The 14,998-nt window shown below is 46.1% G+C and overlaps 1 protein-coding gene across 1 annotated transcript in view; it reads left to right on the top strand.

Annotated features, from left to right (window-relative positions):
- LOC147880585 (uncharacterized) overlaps positions 1 to 13,966 on the top strand; it is a 59,638-nt gene extending 45,672 nt beyond the window's left edge. Inside the window, exons 3-5 of the mRNA XM_087370637.1 lie at positions 11,692 to 11,802; positions 12,004 to 12,057; positions 13,613 to 13,966. Coding sequence (XP_087226763.1) covers positions 11,692 to 11,802; positions 12,004 to 12,057; positions 13,613 to 13,966 — 519 coding nt within the window. The remainder of the gene's footprint in view (positions 1 to 11,691; positions 11,803 to 12,003; positions 12,058 to 13,612) is intronic.
- Positions 13,967 to 14,998: the final 1,032 nt, after the last annotated feature.

Here is a 14,998-nt window from a genome sequence, read left to right on the forward strand (position 1 = left end):
TTGATACTCTCCAACACGGGAGCAAACTGCTGTGCTGGAGAGATGCCCACCCCAATCTGGCATCCCAGATATTTGACAGAAACACCCCTCTGAATCCAAGTGAACCCCATGTCAATCCCCCATTCTGGAGTGTCCTCATCACTGATCCAAAAGCCATTGAATTTGTTCCAATTAATGTGTGCACGTGCCGCAATGCAAAACAAATCCAACGCCGTCTTGAATGAGGTCAGTGTTTGTGGAGTAGCATCCAAAAAAACAGCTGTATCATCTACCAACTCATTGTCTAAGAGCTCATCCTCTTGCCTCAATGGAAGCATGAGCCCTACAATATCAGCTTGAGCTCTAATGTTATAGCTCATAGCTTCAGCCACAAATAAGAACAGAAAGGGGGCTAGAGGGCATCCCTGGTAGACTAATTTAGTTATCTCAAACCTGTCCCCCCTGACTCTAATAATTAGAACCTGGTTGTGGGCTGATCTATAGAGGGCTGACACCCCTTTGATCCATGCATCTGAGAAACCAAAGCGAGTAAGTGTGCCTGCCAGAAAGCCCCAGTCTACCCTGTCATAACCTTTCGCAAAGTCTAGGAGTAGAACGGTCAGCCTGTGGCCATTCTACATGGCCCAGTCAGAAGTCTCCCAAAATGAGAAGATGTTGTTAGAGATGCTCTTGCCATGCACAAAGCCCTTTTGCGTATCATGGATAAGATCTAGCAGAAAGGGCTACAGACGAAGACTAATAGCTTTTGCTAAGATTTTATACAAAGTATCCAGCAAAGTAATCGGTCTCCACTGAGACACTAAATTCCTGCAACCCCCTTTCGGAATCAAATGAATGAGGCCCTCCGTAAGTGAGTCTGGCATCTTACCCAAGTCCCAAACACCCTGCAAGGCTGAAGTAATGTGATCCCTAATTTGATCCCAAAAAACAATAAAAAATAAGGGGGTAAGTCCATCTGAACCAAGACACTTGCCCTTGCAAAGGGCAGAGAGAGCAGTCCCGAACTCTATGTTGGTGAAGGGTGCATCAAGTGAGACAATGATATCCCCAGTCACCAACACAGGTAAGTGCTGCCAAATAACCACTCTAGCATCATTTGTGGCCTAAGTGTCAGGATCTGTGGTAAGAAGGGAGGTATAGAAATCGGTGGCAACCTGCAAGACAGCATCCGGATGTGTCTGAAGAACTCCGCATGAGTCAACAATTTGCGAGACGCTCTCCTTTCTATGTCTGGGGCCAAGAGTAGAGAAGAACTGCTTGTTGACCCTAGCTCCCGTCTGAGTCCAAATTGACTCTCTGGCATGAAAGACATACTCTGCTCTCTGATCTAAAAGTGACTGCTGATGGGGCAAGGCGCTCCTGAATCCAAGCATCTATAGGCCTCTTCTGCTCCTCCCTTTGGAGGGCAGCCACGGATACCTATCTCGCGCCTGAGGATCTCACCCCTCTTGATACAAGCAACTGAAAGATACAGTCGCTAATACCAGAGAGGGCTGCAGCTAAGTCTGATGGAGAAAGCTGCCCATCATGCATATGAGAAACCCAAATCCTCAACACTGTCTCTATAAGGCCCGGCTCAGTATAAAAGGCATCTAGAATCCTAACACCGGCAGAACGGCCCCTCACATGAGGATTTGCAACCATCAGAATCACTGGAAAATGATCCGAAGTGGACACCCCAGCTGCAATGCTAACTATACCACCTCTGTCAAGAGCCCAGTCATCCACATAAAATTTGTTAGTACATACATGGATAGGCATCTGCAATCTCCTATTCGTCGACCAAGAAAATAGGAAGAATCCTTGCCCAAGCAGATGAACATCTGTGAGGTGCCCTAAGAGGTCTCTAGATGCTCTCCAGGTGTAGAGCGGAGAGCATCCAATCCCTGGCCTATAATCTGGAAGGGTGGGGCCCATGGATGTGAGCAAAGAGTGATGTCGAACTCTCTTGCTCTGCGTCTTTTTTAAGCTGCTACAACTCGCCTTTTGAAAAAATCATTGTTTTTGCAGCCGGTGGGAGTGGACGGAGATTGTTGGCTGAAGGAAGAGTCATCACCAACAATCGAGGTGGATGAGGTTGACTCAAACACGAAAAGGTTCCTTCCGCACTAAGCTGCCCGGGAAAGCAGAAAGAGGAGGGTGGGCTGAGGCGGAGGAGGAGGGGGAGCTGAGGAGAGGGAGGAGGGGGCCGACGAAAGGAGGAGGAGGAGGAAGAGGGGAGGAGGAGGAGGGAGGGGGCGGAGAGGAAGGCCAAAGCAGGGGGAGGGGCTGAGGCGGGGGGGGGGAGGGTAGAGGAGGCGGGGGGAGGGAGGGAAGAGGAGGGAGGGAAGAGGCAGGGGTAGAGGAGCCGGGAGGGAAGGGCTGAGGTGGGGGTAGAGGAGGCGGGGTAGGGAGCGGGGCTGAGAGGGAGGAGAGGTAGGGAGGGAGACACGGGGGGGGGGGGAGGGTAGAGGAGGCGGAGGGAGGGAGGGAAGAGGCAGGGGCAGAGGAGGCGGGAGGGAAGGGCTGAGGCGGGGGTAGAGGAGGCGGGGTGAGAGGGAGGCAGCCGGGATAGAGGGAGGAGAGGTAGGAAGGGAGACGGGGCTGAGAGGGAGGAGAGGGAGGGGCTGAGAGGGAGGGGGGGAAGGGGGGCTGAGAGAGAGGCTAGGCTGAGAGGACAGAGGGGCAGTTCATGCGGGGAGGAGCAGCTGCTGATGGAAATTATGGACTCAAAATTTTGTAAACGACCCTTGGGATGAAGGTTGAGAGCAATGACTTGCTCTTTGATATCATCATCAGTAGTGATGTCGATATGCTTTGTGCCCTTGACATAGGGCCACAAACCTTTGTACATCAAGAGGTATTTTACTTGGGTTTGCCAAGTATGAAAACCCTTCCCCATTAAATAGTTTAATGTGCCCAAAAGAGATTTCTTTTGTCGACATTTTGACTTCAAAAACAGCAATGTGAATATTTCCAAGGGAGAAAGATTTAAAAGAGTAGACAAGTGAACTGCAAATAAATTGCTCAAAAGACACCTCCTAAAAAACAACTCACAAGATGGAGATAAAGCCAGTCATCTTTGCAATTGACTTGTAATAAGAACCTTAGGAATGAGTGCTGAGAGACTAAATAAGTGTGCCATGTGTTAGCACCACATTAACTTTGGAACCTTAGCATTTGAACTTTGCAAAAGAAAAAACACACCAGAGAACAAGCGTGAATGTTGACATCTCAGCGGATTTCATCTCAACAAGCACACGAAAAAAATGAGTCGCAGGCAGAGGAGAATGAGTCGAGGCACATAGTAATTGAAGGTCTCCAGCAATGAAAGGGCCAATGAAACTTGTGATGAAGCTCTTGCTGCTACAAGTAGCGACAATCAACAGGGCCGAAACACAACTACTATGTCACAGTGATCCTAGAGAAGGACCACCACACATAAGAAAGTGTTGGCTCTTTCCTACTGTTTTCGTAGGAAGGGCTGGGTATTCTATGTTGCAGGGTTCCGAGGCTTTTTGTCACCTACAGATATATTGGAATTGTCGTTGTAGTATATGTGTAGCTTAGGACCTCGAGTCGTGTTCCGGTGAGAGACGTAGGCTTAAGTGTGGTAAGCAAACAAAGTGTAAGCATGTGTAAAAGGCACGTAAACCATTGTTATTGGGGTAATGAAGGCTTTCGTCTTCATTGGGGGTTGTAGGGTTTAGGAGGAGTTTAAGGGTTCAGAAGGAGGATCCAGGGTTTAGAAAGAGTTCAGGGTTAGAAAGAGTTCCAGGGTTTAGAAGGGGGTTCCAAGGTTTAGAAGGAGTCCAGGGTTAGAAGGAGGGTCCAAGGTTCAGAGTAGAGTACATGGTGGAGAACTCGTCTCCCTTGTAGATCATGGAGTTTAAGGGTTTAGGAAAGTATAGGAGTGGGAGAGGAAGAAGGTGTAAGAGCATGGGTGAAGGAAGAGAGAGAGGAGGAAGGAGGAGGAGGGAAGAGGAGGAGGGAGAGGGAGGAGAGAGGAGGAGGAGGGAGGAGGAGGAGGAGGAGGAGGAGGGAGGAGGAGGAGGAGGAGGGAGAAGGAGGGAGGAGGAGAGGGAGAGGGTGGGTTGCAGGGTTGGAGGAGAGGGGAGAAGGGTTGCAAGGTTAGGACATGCTTTTGGACGTGCAGTGCAAGGAAGCATGGACACTTGAGACAAATGCTTGGAATACCAATGTAGACTCAACACAATGCCCCAAGAGTGTGGGCTCATTCCATTATGAGGTATTTATACAAGTTGGAGAGCTTCTCTCTCTGCATGTAACACAAAGTCGTATCACAAAGTTGTAACACAAAGTTGTATCACAAAGTTGTTACACAAAGTTGTTACACATTCTCTCTCTTCATGTAGAAGTTGTAACACAAAGTTGTTACACAAAGTTGTAACACAAAGTTGTGTCACAAAGTCGTAACACATTCTCTCTCTTCATGTAGACAAACTCGCAACACAAAGTTGTTACACAAAGTCGTAACATAAAGTTGTCTAGAAGTTGTAACACAAAGTTGTAACACAAAGTTGTATCACAAAGTTGTATCACCTTCTCTTTCTTCATAAGTTCATGTTGGCACAGAGTCAACATACTCCCGGATCCATTTGATTACCCGTCCTCGGGTTATGGCTTATTTTGATTTCAGAGTTGGTATGCCATGTGTGTAATTCAGTGGCTATTTAGCTTGTGGTATGTGAGTCGTTCCTGCTGTAATTCTTTTGCATCACACAATTTGTAGTCAATAGTCAAGAAACTTATCTCTTCTTAAGGAGGGGTAGATGACTATGAATGTCAGAGGGGATCTCGTTGCTGAGGTTGCGGATGCTGCCATCGAATCTTCTTGGGAAGAGGTTTGGCGGGGGTCTCGTTGTGGAGGATTGGTATAAAAGGATGTTGGTCAAGAAGCTTATCTCCACTTAAGGAGGGGTAGATGACTATGAATGTCAGAGGGGATCTCGTTGCTGAGGTTGCGGACGCTGCCATCGAATCTTCTTGGGAAGAGGTTTGGCGGGGGTCTCATTGTTGAGGCTGTCATTTCTTTCTATCTTGCATACATGTTGGATGCGATTGCACCTGTAGCAATGAGCTTGTAGATAATTAGTATGCAAGTTTGATATTTTTGCATATAGGAGACGGCTGTGATGTTTGGCGGGGGTCTCGTTGCGGAGGCTGCAGACTTTGTTGCCAATTCATCTTGAGTTTTGGCATAGCTTTGTGTACTGCGTGTGAATTCATTGCATGCTTTGAGAGTATGGAATGAAAGTGTGTGATACTATTTTTTATGCAATCTATTATGTGCCTATGTAAAATCATGTGAGTGCATGTGATGTGTCTAACTATATGCTTATTTGTGGGATTTGATAGGGAAACTAAGACTCAAACATCCCTAATGTGCAAAAAACGTGCGTATGCAGTGAGTGTGCGTGTAACAATCTAGTGCAAACTATATGTGCAAAAACGTGCATATGCGAGTGAGTGCTTGCGATACAATCTAATCCTAACTAAGGAAGACTTGGTTTCCCAAATCTTCGTTTTTGTCGGGGATGGCTCGCGTGTTGACGTAGTAACGCTTCAGTCGGCTCCCGTTTATTGTTGTGTTGAATTGGACTCCATCTAGTGTTTCAAGTAGCACAGCTCCGATGGGATTCATCTTTCGTACTCGGTAGGGTCCTTGACCTAGATACTTTAGTTTTCCCTTGTGTACTTTAGCATTGTATAACAGGACTAAGGCGCCTTCCTTGATGTCTTTAGCTTTCAGATTCCTGTCAAACCATGCCTTTCTTCGACGTTTTTCTGTTGTCATGGCATGATAAGCGACTAGTCTTGTCTCTGTATGCTTTTCCAACTGACAGAGCCTTTCTTTCAAGGACTCATGATCACCCATGCGTTCCTGTATTGCGATGCGTAGACTTGGTATTACAAATTCGAGTGGGACCACGGCTTCAAGGCTGTACACCAATTGAAAAGGTGTGTTCCCTGTACTGACCTTGAATGTGGTTTTGTATGCCCATAAGGCTGCATTCAGTTTCTCTGCCCAATCAGAACGCTGTGGTTCTACTACCTTGGTGAGGATATTGCATATGATTTTATTTGTGGATTCTGCTAGTCCATTCCCTTGGGGGTAGTAGGGTGTGCTTTTTCTATGAATAACCATGAAGCCAGACAAGAGTTCTTGGATTACCTCATTGACAAAATGTGTGCCTCTATCCGACACAATTTCAAGGGGGCATCCGAATCGGGTGATCACATGTTCGTACAAGAATCTTGCTGTGCTTTTGGCATCTGCCTTTCTGACTGCTTTAGCTTCAGCCCATTTTGTAAAGTAATCAGTGGCCAGAATGATGTAGCGTGCCTGTGTTCCTTTTGCTACTGGATGTATGGGGAGAGGTGGTGGTGGGGGAGGGGGAGATGAAGGGGGAGGGGGGGAGGTGGTGGTGGAGGGGGGGGGGAAGAGGGGGAGGGGGGAGGAGATGAAGGGGGAGGGGGGAGATGAAGGGGGAGGGGGGAGGTGGTGGTGGAGGGGGGGGGAAGAGGGGAAGGGGGGAGGAGGTGGAGGGGGAGGGGGAAATGAAGGGGGAGGGGGAAGGTGGTGGTGGAGGGGGGGGAAATGAAGAGGGAGGGGGAGGTGGAGATGGAGGGGGAGGGGGCGGGGGGGGGTGGTAGTGGAGGGGGAGGGGGAGAGGGGGAGGGGGAGAGGGGAGGTGGTAGTGGAGGGGGAGGGGGAGAGGGGGAGGTGGAGATGAAGGGGGAGGGGGAGGGGGAGAGGGGGAGATGGTGGTGGAGGGGGAGGGGTAAAAGAGCAACAAAAAAAACTGAAAGACGGAAATTGAAAAGCAAGGAGAAGTGGTTACCTGACGCTCTCCAAGTCTTTCTCGATGTAACGGGATTGTCGCGGAACAATGGACGGTGGGTGGAAGGCTAGGTCATCGCTGCGAGAAGGGCTCGATGTCACTTACATGGCGAGGATAGGAGTAAGGGGGCGGTCGATGGAGAGGGAGGAGTGTCTTGCGTGGGGCTCGGAAGGAGGAAGAGAATGGAGGCAAAAAGTGAAAGATGAAGAATGAGGGGGGGTGGAGTAGGTATTTATAGGTTTGGATTTTAGGTTTAGGGTTTAACCCTAAACTCTTCCCGAGCCATAACTCTTTATGGAGAGCTCGGTTTGCCTTTCTGTAAAAAGGTAAAATGATCGTAATTGAAAACTCTACGCAACCGTGTCCACTACCTAGCCTAATTATACATCATGTGGCTTTTACACCTACCTACGCATGTTTACTCGCTACTTGAGACGCTAGTCTCCCCAGCAGCGGCGCCAAATGTTGGCTCTTTCCTACTGTTTTCGTAGGAAGAGCTGGGTATTCTATGTTGCAGGGTTCCGAGGCTTTTTGTCACCTACAGATATATTGGAATTGTCGTTGTAGTATATGTGTAGCTTAGGACCTCGAGTCGTGTTCCGGTGAGAGACGTAGGCTTAAGTGTGGTAAGCAAACAAAGTGTAAGCATGTGTAAAAGGCACGTAAACCATTGTTATTGGGGTAATGAAGGCTTTCGTCTTCATTGGGGGTTGTAGGGTTTAGGAGGAGTTTAAGGGTTCAGAAGGAGGATCCAGGGTTTAGAAAGAGTTCAGGGTTAGAAAGAGTTTTAGGGTTTAGAAGGGGGTTCCAAGGTTTAGAAGGAGTCCAGGGTTAGGAGGGTCCAAGGTTCAGAGTAGAGTACATGGTGGAGAACTCGTCTCCCTCGTAGATCATGGAGTTTAAGGGTTTAGGAAAGTATAGGAGTGGGAGAGGAGGAAGGTGTAAGAGCATGGGTGAAGGAAGAGAGAGAGGAGGAAGGAGGAGGAGGGAAGAGGAGGAGGGAGAGGGAGGAGAGAGGAGGAGGAGGAGGAGGGAGGAGGAGGAGGAGGAGGAGAAGGGAGGAGGAGGAGGAGGAGGAGGGAGAAGGAGAGAGGAGGAGAGGGAGAGGGTGGATTGCAGGGTTGGAGGAGAGGGGAGAAGGGTTGCAAGGTTAGGACATGCTTTTGGACGTGCAGTGCAAGGAAGCATGGACACTTGAGACAAATGCTTGGAATACCAATGTAGACTCAACACAATGCCCCAAGAGTGTGGGCTTCATTCCATTATGAGGTATTTATACAAGTTGGAGAGCTTCTCTCTCTGCATGTAACACAAAGTCGTATCACAAAGTTGTAACACAAAGTTATATCACAAAGTTGTAACACAAAGTTGTTACACAAAGTTGTTACACATTCTCTCTCTTCATGTAGAAGTTGTAACACAAAGTTATTACACAAAGTTGTAACACAAAGTTGTAACACAAAGTTGTGTCACAAAGTTGTGTCACAAAGTCGTAACACATTCTCTCTCTTCATGTAGACAAACTCGTAACACAAAGTTGTTACACAAAGTCGTAACATAAAGTTGTATCTAGAAGTTGTAACACAAAGTTGTAACACAAAGTTGTATCACAAAGTTGTATCACCTTCTCTTTCTTCATAAGTTCATGTTGGCACAGAGTCGTTCTCTCTCTTCATGTAGACAAACTCGTAACACAAAGTTGTTACACAAAGTCGTAACATAAAGTTGTGTCTAGAAGTTGTAACACAAAGTTGTAACACAAAGTTGTATCACAAAGTTGTATCACCTTCTCTTTCTTCATAAGTTCATGTTGGCACAGAGTCAACAGAAAGGCTTTTCAAAGTATACTGGTTTGCTGTCTTTGGAACAAAAAAGCTACGTGAGCCTTCAAGCCGCCTCGGTGAAAAAAGCGCATCAAAATACAACAAGAAACATCAAGCCCTTCAAGCTTTCAACAGAGCATACTATGCATAGTTTGAAAAGATAATTTTGCAAACCTAACACGATGAAGCAGTCGTGGAAAGAGTCGATTTTTGGAAACTATTGAAAATTGAGCTACTTGTTGAAGAAATGTCATATGATCCCAACTGTCTCTAGTGATAAATGTTTTGCAACTTTCAAAAAAGCTCGACAGTTCCTTTAATTAAAACGTAGCGGCTGAGTCTCCACAAATGCATACTCTCAACTTTTTATACCAAAGCGTTCCAAGACACCTTCACAAGTCGACTAAAGGATAAGGAGCTATAATTGGCAAGAGATAGGAAGAGGGAAGAGCCTGGGATCTATACTTTTGACCCTGTGGAGGAGGCTAAGCAGGTGTTCTCTTTGTTCGTTTGATTTCTCGTTCTCCCACAGGTTTACCATTGATTACGATTGGGGAGCACTTTGGTACTGTCATTGAGATTCCCCCCCTCCCTGGTTTGCCCACGACAACTGCAGAGGCAATTAGTTCTAATGGGGTTCCTAGAGTTCGGGTCCTTTCGCCATACCCTAGTTTATCAGATGACCATGTCATGCTTCAGCGTCCGGATGGTTCTTTCTCTCGACAAAGAGTGGAGATCGCGGGCAGACAAGACCAGTGCAAGATCTGTAGGACTGTTGGGCACTTTGCCAAGCAATGCCCAAAAAAGAAGAGGAGGCCCAAAAGCCTTCTGGTATAGTAGGTCCCCCTAGACCTTGACAGGGGGGTGGTATGGTTTCAGCACCCCCTCTACGGCCTCCACAGGGTGTTGGTATAGCTCCACCACCACCTCCTCAACCTCAACAGGGTGTTGGTACAGCTCCCTCATGTCAGATTGCTCTTCCTCGGCAGATTGCTCCCTTGGTACCTCCTCCTACTGTCCCGAGATGGGTTCCGGTTCGCGTGCGGCCTTCACACCCTCCTATTTAGGAGGCCGCTGTCCAGAACACCATCCCCTATGGAGCTTTAGATATTCCCGTTTTGGTTTCTTCCACCGATGTTGCACATCACTTGCTTCAGGACACTAGTGCTCCGGTTGCAGCCTTGGCCCTCCCCTTGGCCAGGTAGGTTCTTCTCCGGTTGGAGAGGCCCCCGTAGCCCGTCTGGACCTTGACAGTTCAGAGCAGCCCCTTCCCTCAGCTCCCCTCTTGGATAAAGGGAAAGGGGTTGTGTACATTGTTGATCCGCTTCCCTCTGAAGGGATTCTTTGCACCCCTATGACAGGTTTGGTTCACAAGAACTCTTTTGCAGCCCTAGTAGATCTCATAGACTTCCCAGAGAAGGACTTTGTGCCCTCCACTTTTGGTGAGACAGTGGTTGGGCTTCTTGCTGACTGGGTGTCTTCTTCCTTGGGTGGACGAGTTTTTGCCCTTGTGGATTTTCCTCCACTTGGCTCCCTCCCTCGCTTATGGAGCATGATGTCTTCCCCCATTGAGGGGTTTGTTGTTTTTGCCACTAGGTCTGTTGGGAATTGTGTGATCAAGGGCTTGCTCTATGATCATGTGTGCTAGACTATGACATAAGTGATGATGTAATGCAAAGGCTCCCACATGGGGAGGTGCCTTTGATTTAGGAGTCCTTATGATATAGGGCTGATTGCCTATGATGTAGGAGAGATGCCCATGATCTAGCCCACACTCTCCTCCATGATGTCCATCTTCTCTCCCACTCCCCAACATGTGGTAGCAGAGCCTCCTTGAGCCCCTAGCCCAATTCTAGCTCCAAAATGCCACATCATCATCTTCTTCTCCACCTTCCACCTTCTTCTTCATTTTTGCCCTCTTTCTGTCCAGATTTTTCTTAGCTTTGTTCTCCTTGTCTGCTGTGCCATTTTCCAAGCCCTTTGATGTGGAGATACCTTGTCTTGGAGCGAAACTATGACCCAGAGGAATTAAGTGTTGGTTGTCTCTGCTGCACATGCCGACACGAATACAATGCGCCGATTTGTCACGTAATTCCAATGAAGTGCTCAACTATATTGCTCAACTATACTCTAATTCCTCTTGGCCATGGGTAGGCGACACTACAAGCTAGCTTGTATCCAAGTTTGAGGACCAATGGTTGCTGCAACGAGGAGAAATCACACAAAGACCAGTCGAAGAAGGAGCTATTCTCATGAGCAACTCCGCACGTTTTTTTGGCAGTCCTCCTAGGTAAACATTCTTGGTATAAGTGTGTTAATTGCGCATAAAAGGCCCTTTCAGATATGCTGGGCTGGGGGGAGAGGAGGGAAGGTGATAGAGAAGTAGAGAGGGTAGGTGGTGGAAGCGGAAGGGCATGAAGCGAAGGAGGAAAGGGGGTGAGGAGAGGGACACATAGTGGGGACAGAGGGGCAAGGAGCGGGGGAGGAGAGAGGATTGGGTGGGGGGGGGGAGGCAGATAGTGGAGGTAGAAGGGTAGGTAGTAGGACAAGGCAGCAGGTGAGGAGACAAGAGCCGAGGGGGCGGGGGCAGGTTGCAAGGGATAGAGGGGCGAGGAGAGGCAGCAAGGAGGGTGGGGGAAGGCAACCAGGGGGGGGGGGGTAGTAGGCATGGGGAATGACAGGGAGAGGTGCATCTCCTCACGATGTCTTTGAGACCATTGATTTTTCATCTCTGCCATTTTTCAATCTTATATTTTAGTTAAATTCATGAAAATTTGGATTTGTAATCGAATCTTCATTTTTTAATTGAAACAACAGTTTTGTCTTCATCACCCTCTCTTCACCTCTTTTCATAAGTGAGGTGAAAACAAGAAGCGAACAAGGACACTAAACAATTTTTGTTCATCTGGTTCAATACTGCATCTCATGAAATCTTTTGGGTTGTTATTGCAGCACCTTACAATTTTGTTTGGTATGCATTTTTGCAAGAAGAGATATTAATATTATGAGCTGAAGTCATGCAGGTACTAGATGCCCTAGGTGAGACGGTTCAATGTGCACACTATGACTCTTGGATGGTCTACTTGCCTGAAGGGGATTTCCTTTCTCGTATTGGGCCCACCGATTTTTTCAAGGCATGATGTAGTGCTTGGATTCGGATGGTGATTCAATTCGCCAATCTATGAAACTAGATAAACTATTTTCGCTTCCAAAAATAAAAACATAGTCTAATAGTCTTATGGATACTATTATAGAATTTCATAGTCCCTATTGAGTGATTGATGTATTTCTTGTCAAAATCATTTAATTTTTCAAACTCGCATTTGGATTTGTAGGATCTTAAGAACTATGGAGGTCCGGATGCTGTCCATGAATGGCAAAAGCTATTGGTGAGAATTTCTCTTTTGTAATCTTTTTTAAACTATTTGGAAGCTCTAGGATAATTTACAATTAAAGTATAAAGTGGAAGAATTTTATAGGTTTATTTACCACATATGTAGATACATACATACATACATGCATGTGTGTGTGTGTGATACAGTTTACTGTCAGGCTTCTACAGGTTCTAACGGCTAATGTGAAAATTTATTTGCATAAGAGGAAGAAGCAGGTTGAGAGTTTGAGAAAATTTTGCCGTGTTGCCAAATGTTGCTAGCTTCTTTCAAATCAGTAGGAAGATTTGGCCACATGGCCAAATCGAAGAGGTGAAAGAATCTACTGCCAAGCAAATGTAGCAGGGTGAAGGAAGGTGAGAATCCCACTATAAAAGAAGCCCCTCCCCTCTCTCCTAAGCATCTCATTTTCTCCTTGTAGCCTTGCCGTTGCCTTGTATCTAGCTCCTTCCATGCCTCTCCTTTCCCTTGAGCCTTAGTCCCTCTCTTCTTTGTAGTTCTCTCCCATTGGGAAGCTTTCCTGGCTTCTAAAACCAAGATATTTTCTTCTTTTTCCATTTTCTCATACTTTTTCCCTCTTCGCTCGGGAGCTCCGTTGGTACTCATGTATGGCTTGTTTTGGGATCTGTTCTGAGGGGATTCTCTACCCTTTAGGGCGACCTCTGTCCAATATGTACTGTGGAAGCAACCCCTTCAGTAAGAGAAATCGTTGCCTTTTTCTATTGCTCAAGTCGCTCCTGAACTGTTTTGGTACCCTGCCGTAAAGCGGCCATAACTTTTTGCTCCCTAATCCGTTTTGGTTGAAACCTATATCAAAATCTTCGTCTCTTTGAGCTCTATCCATTTATGTCTTTACTTCCATGTTCTGATTTAGTGAGAAAATGTTATAGTGTGCAGAACAGGGTAGACTTGGATTTGGGACAGTTTTGGAGTATGTTACTAAAATGGTCCTAACTTCTCATCTCTTGTTCTATTTTTCGTGAAATATATGTCAACATTCTTGTCTTTTGAAACCCTACGAGCATGTGTTCTTTGTTTTGGGTTTTGAGGGTCAAAGGAAGAGCTATTCCCATGCTATCGTAGCTGTATTTTTATTTCCAATAATTGTGGGTTCTCTTGTGTTGAGCTTTATCAAAATGATGCGACCCAACAACCCCATACGTCAGAATGAGCTCTACCAATTCAGCCCCTTCACTTCCATCCATGTAGTTCTTAGTATGAAAATTTTCTTCCTGCAGAGGCTTGCTCTTACATTCGGCACTGAACGCTTGGTAGAAATCAATGCTTCCCCTCAACCTTTCCTCTTTCCCATGTTGAACTATGATCTCGCCTTTGATGTTTATATCTTTATTTTACTTTGATTCATCAATTTTCATTTCCCTCTTGTTCTTTTGACTCTAAGAAGTGACTAGAATTAAGCCCCCAAATTCTGTGTCACATCTTTTGGTGGAGACGCCGGTAGGTTTTGCCTAGGATTTTCCTATCATAACCTTGCGATCTCAGCTTGTTTACAAGCAAAGACTTTCTTCTTTGTGCTGATTTTTTGTGCAAGGTGTACAACATTCCAGTGTTCCGTGGATCAGAAGGAGAAGACCCGAGGAGTTACCTTCGGGAATTCAATCGAGCATGCCGCTTGACTGGTTGGTCTGTGAAGGAACGTGCTGAGATACTTCCAGATTTCTTGGAGGGTGTGGCCTTAACTTGGTATGAGGCCTTGCCAAAAGATACCAAGGATGATTGGGAAAGCTTGGTCGAGGCAATGAAGGAGAGATTTGGGACATTGGAGTCACCAAATTCCTTGTTATTGCAATTGGAGAAGATTTCCCTAAAGGAAGGAGAGTCAGTTTCGACCTTCGCTATGAGGTATGAGGATTTATTCATCAAGTACCAACACGCATGTGGTTGAGTCTTCATCTTCTACGGGAGATTCTAAAGGTTCATTGGCAATGAAACATCTCAAGATGAGCAAATTTGTTTATGGTTTGGATTCTACCTTGCGCGGAAAGGTTCTAAGTAAAAATCCCAGTAATTTCAAAGAGGCTCTTCGCATTGCTTTGAAGAAGGAGGCGACCCATCAAATTGAGTCCACATTTCAGCCATCTATGTCATGACTCCGGCACATCAGATAGAGGTAGCCTCAACATCCCAGGTATCTACTCCCTCACTAGATCATAATATTGCACAATTGATGGCAGAATTTGCCGATTTGAAGTTGCACTTAGTGAATGCCAAGCCACCTAGGGCTCCACGAACTGAAGCCTAGGGATAAAGGCAATGTTACCTATTATGAATGTCAAGAGAAGGGACACTATCATCTCGAATGTCCAAAATTGAAAAAAAAAAAGAGGAGAGTGTAGTACTCTTAGAAAGAACATGTTCAGAGGAGGAAGATGAGATAGAAACTTTAATGCCATTGATGATAAGAAGTCGTAAAACTAGGAGTGATGAGGAACTCCTAGGAAGATAAAGAACGGAAACATAAGAAGAAAAAGTCATCCCAACGAAGAAAGATTAGACAATCTGATTTTCCTCTTGGACAAGGGACTCTTAGTTATGATCTATTGACAGACCTTAGAGAGAAGACTGCATAAATCACATTCGGGCAGCTTTTGGCACTCTCTCCAAAACTTAGGAAGAAATGGAGTAAATTGGCCAGCACTAGGGAGTCTAAGAAAAAGAAGAAAAAGGATAATGGGACACCTATGGCACAAAAGGTAGACATAGATGTGAGAGATGATGTACCTGTTGTTGATGTTATCATAGATGGCCAGACTATTTCTAATGCATACATTGATGGGGGTGCATCGATAAATGTCATGAGTGAAAAGACAATGAAAGATGCTGATTTGAAGTTATCTTCTCTTAACTCTCCTTATCGTATTAAGTTAGCTGACAATACTAGAGTGAAAACTCTAGGAGTTGTGAAGAATTTGGCAGT

This window comes from Dipteris shenzhenensis, chromosome 32 (genome assembly GCF_047967505.1).
Source record: "Dipteris shenzhenensis isolate YYH24624 ecotype China chromosome 32, Dip_SZ_1.0, whole genome shotgun sequence".
In the NCBI taxonomy this organism is placed as follows: Eukaryota; Viridiplantae; Streptophyta; class Polypodiopsida; order Gleicheniales; family Dipteridaceae; genus Dipteris; species Dipteris shenzhenensis.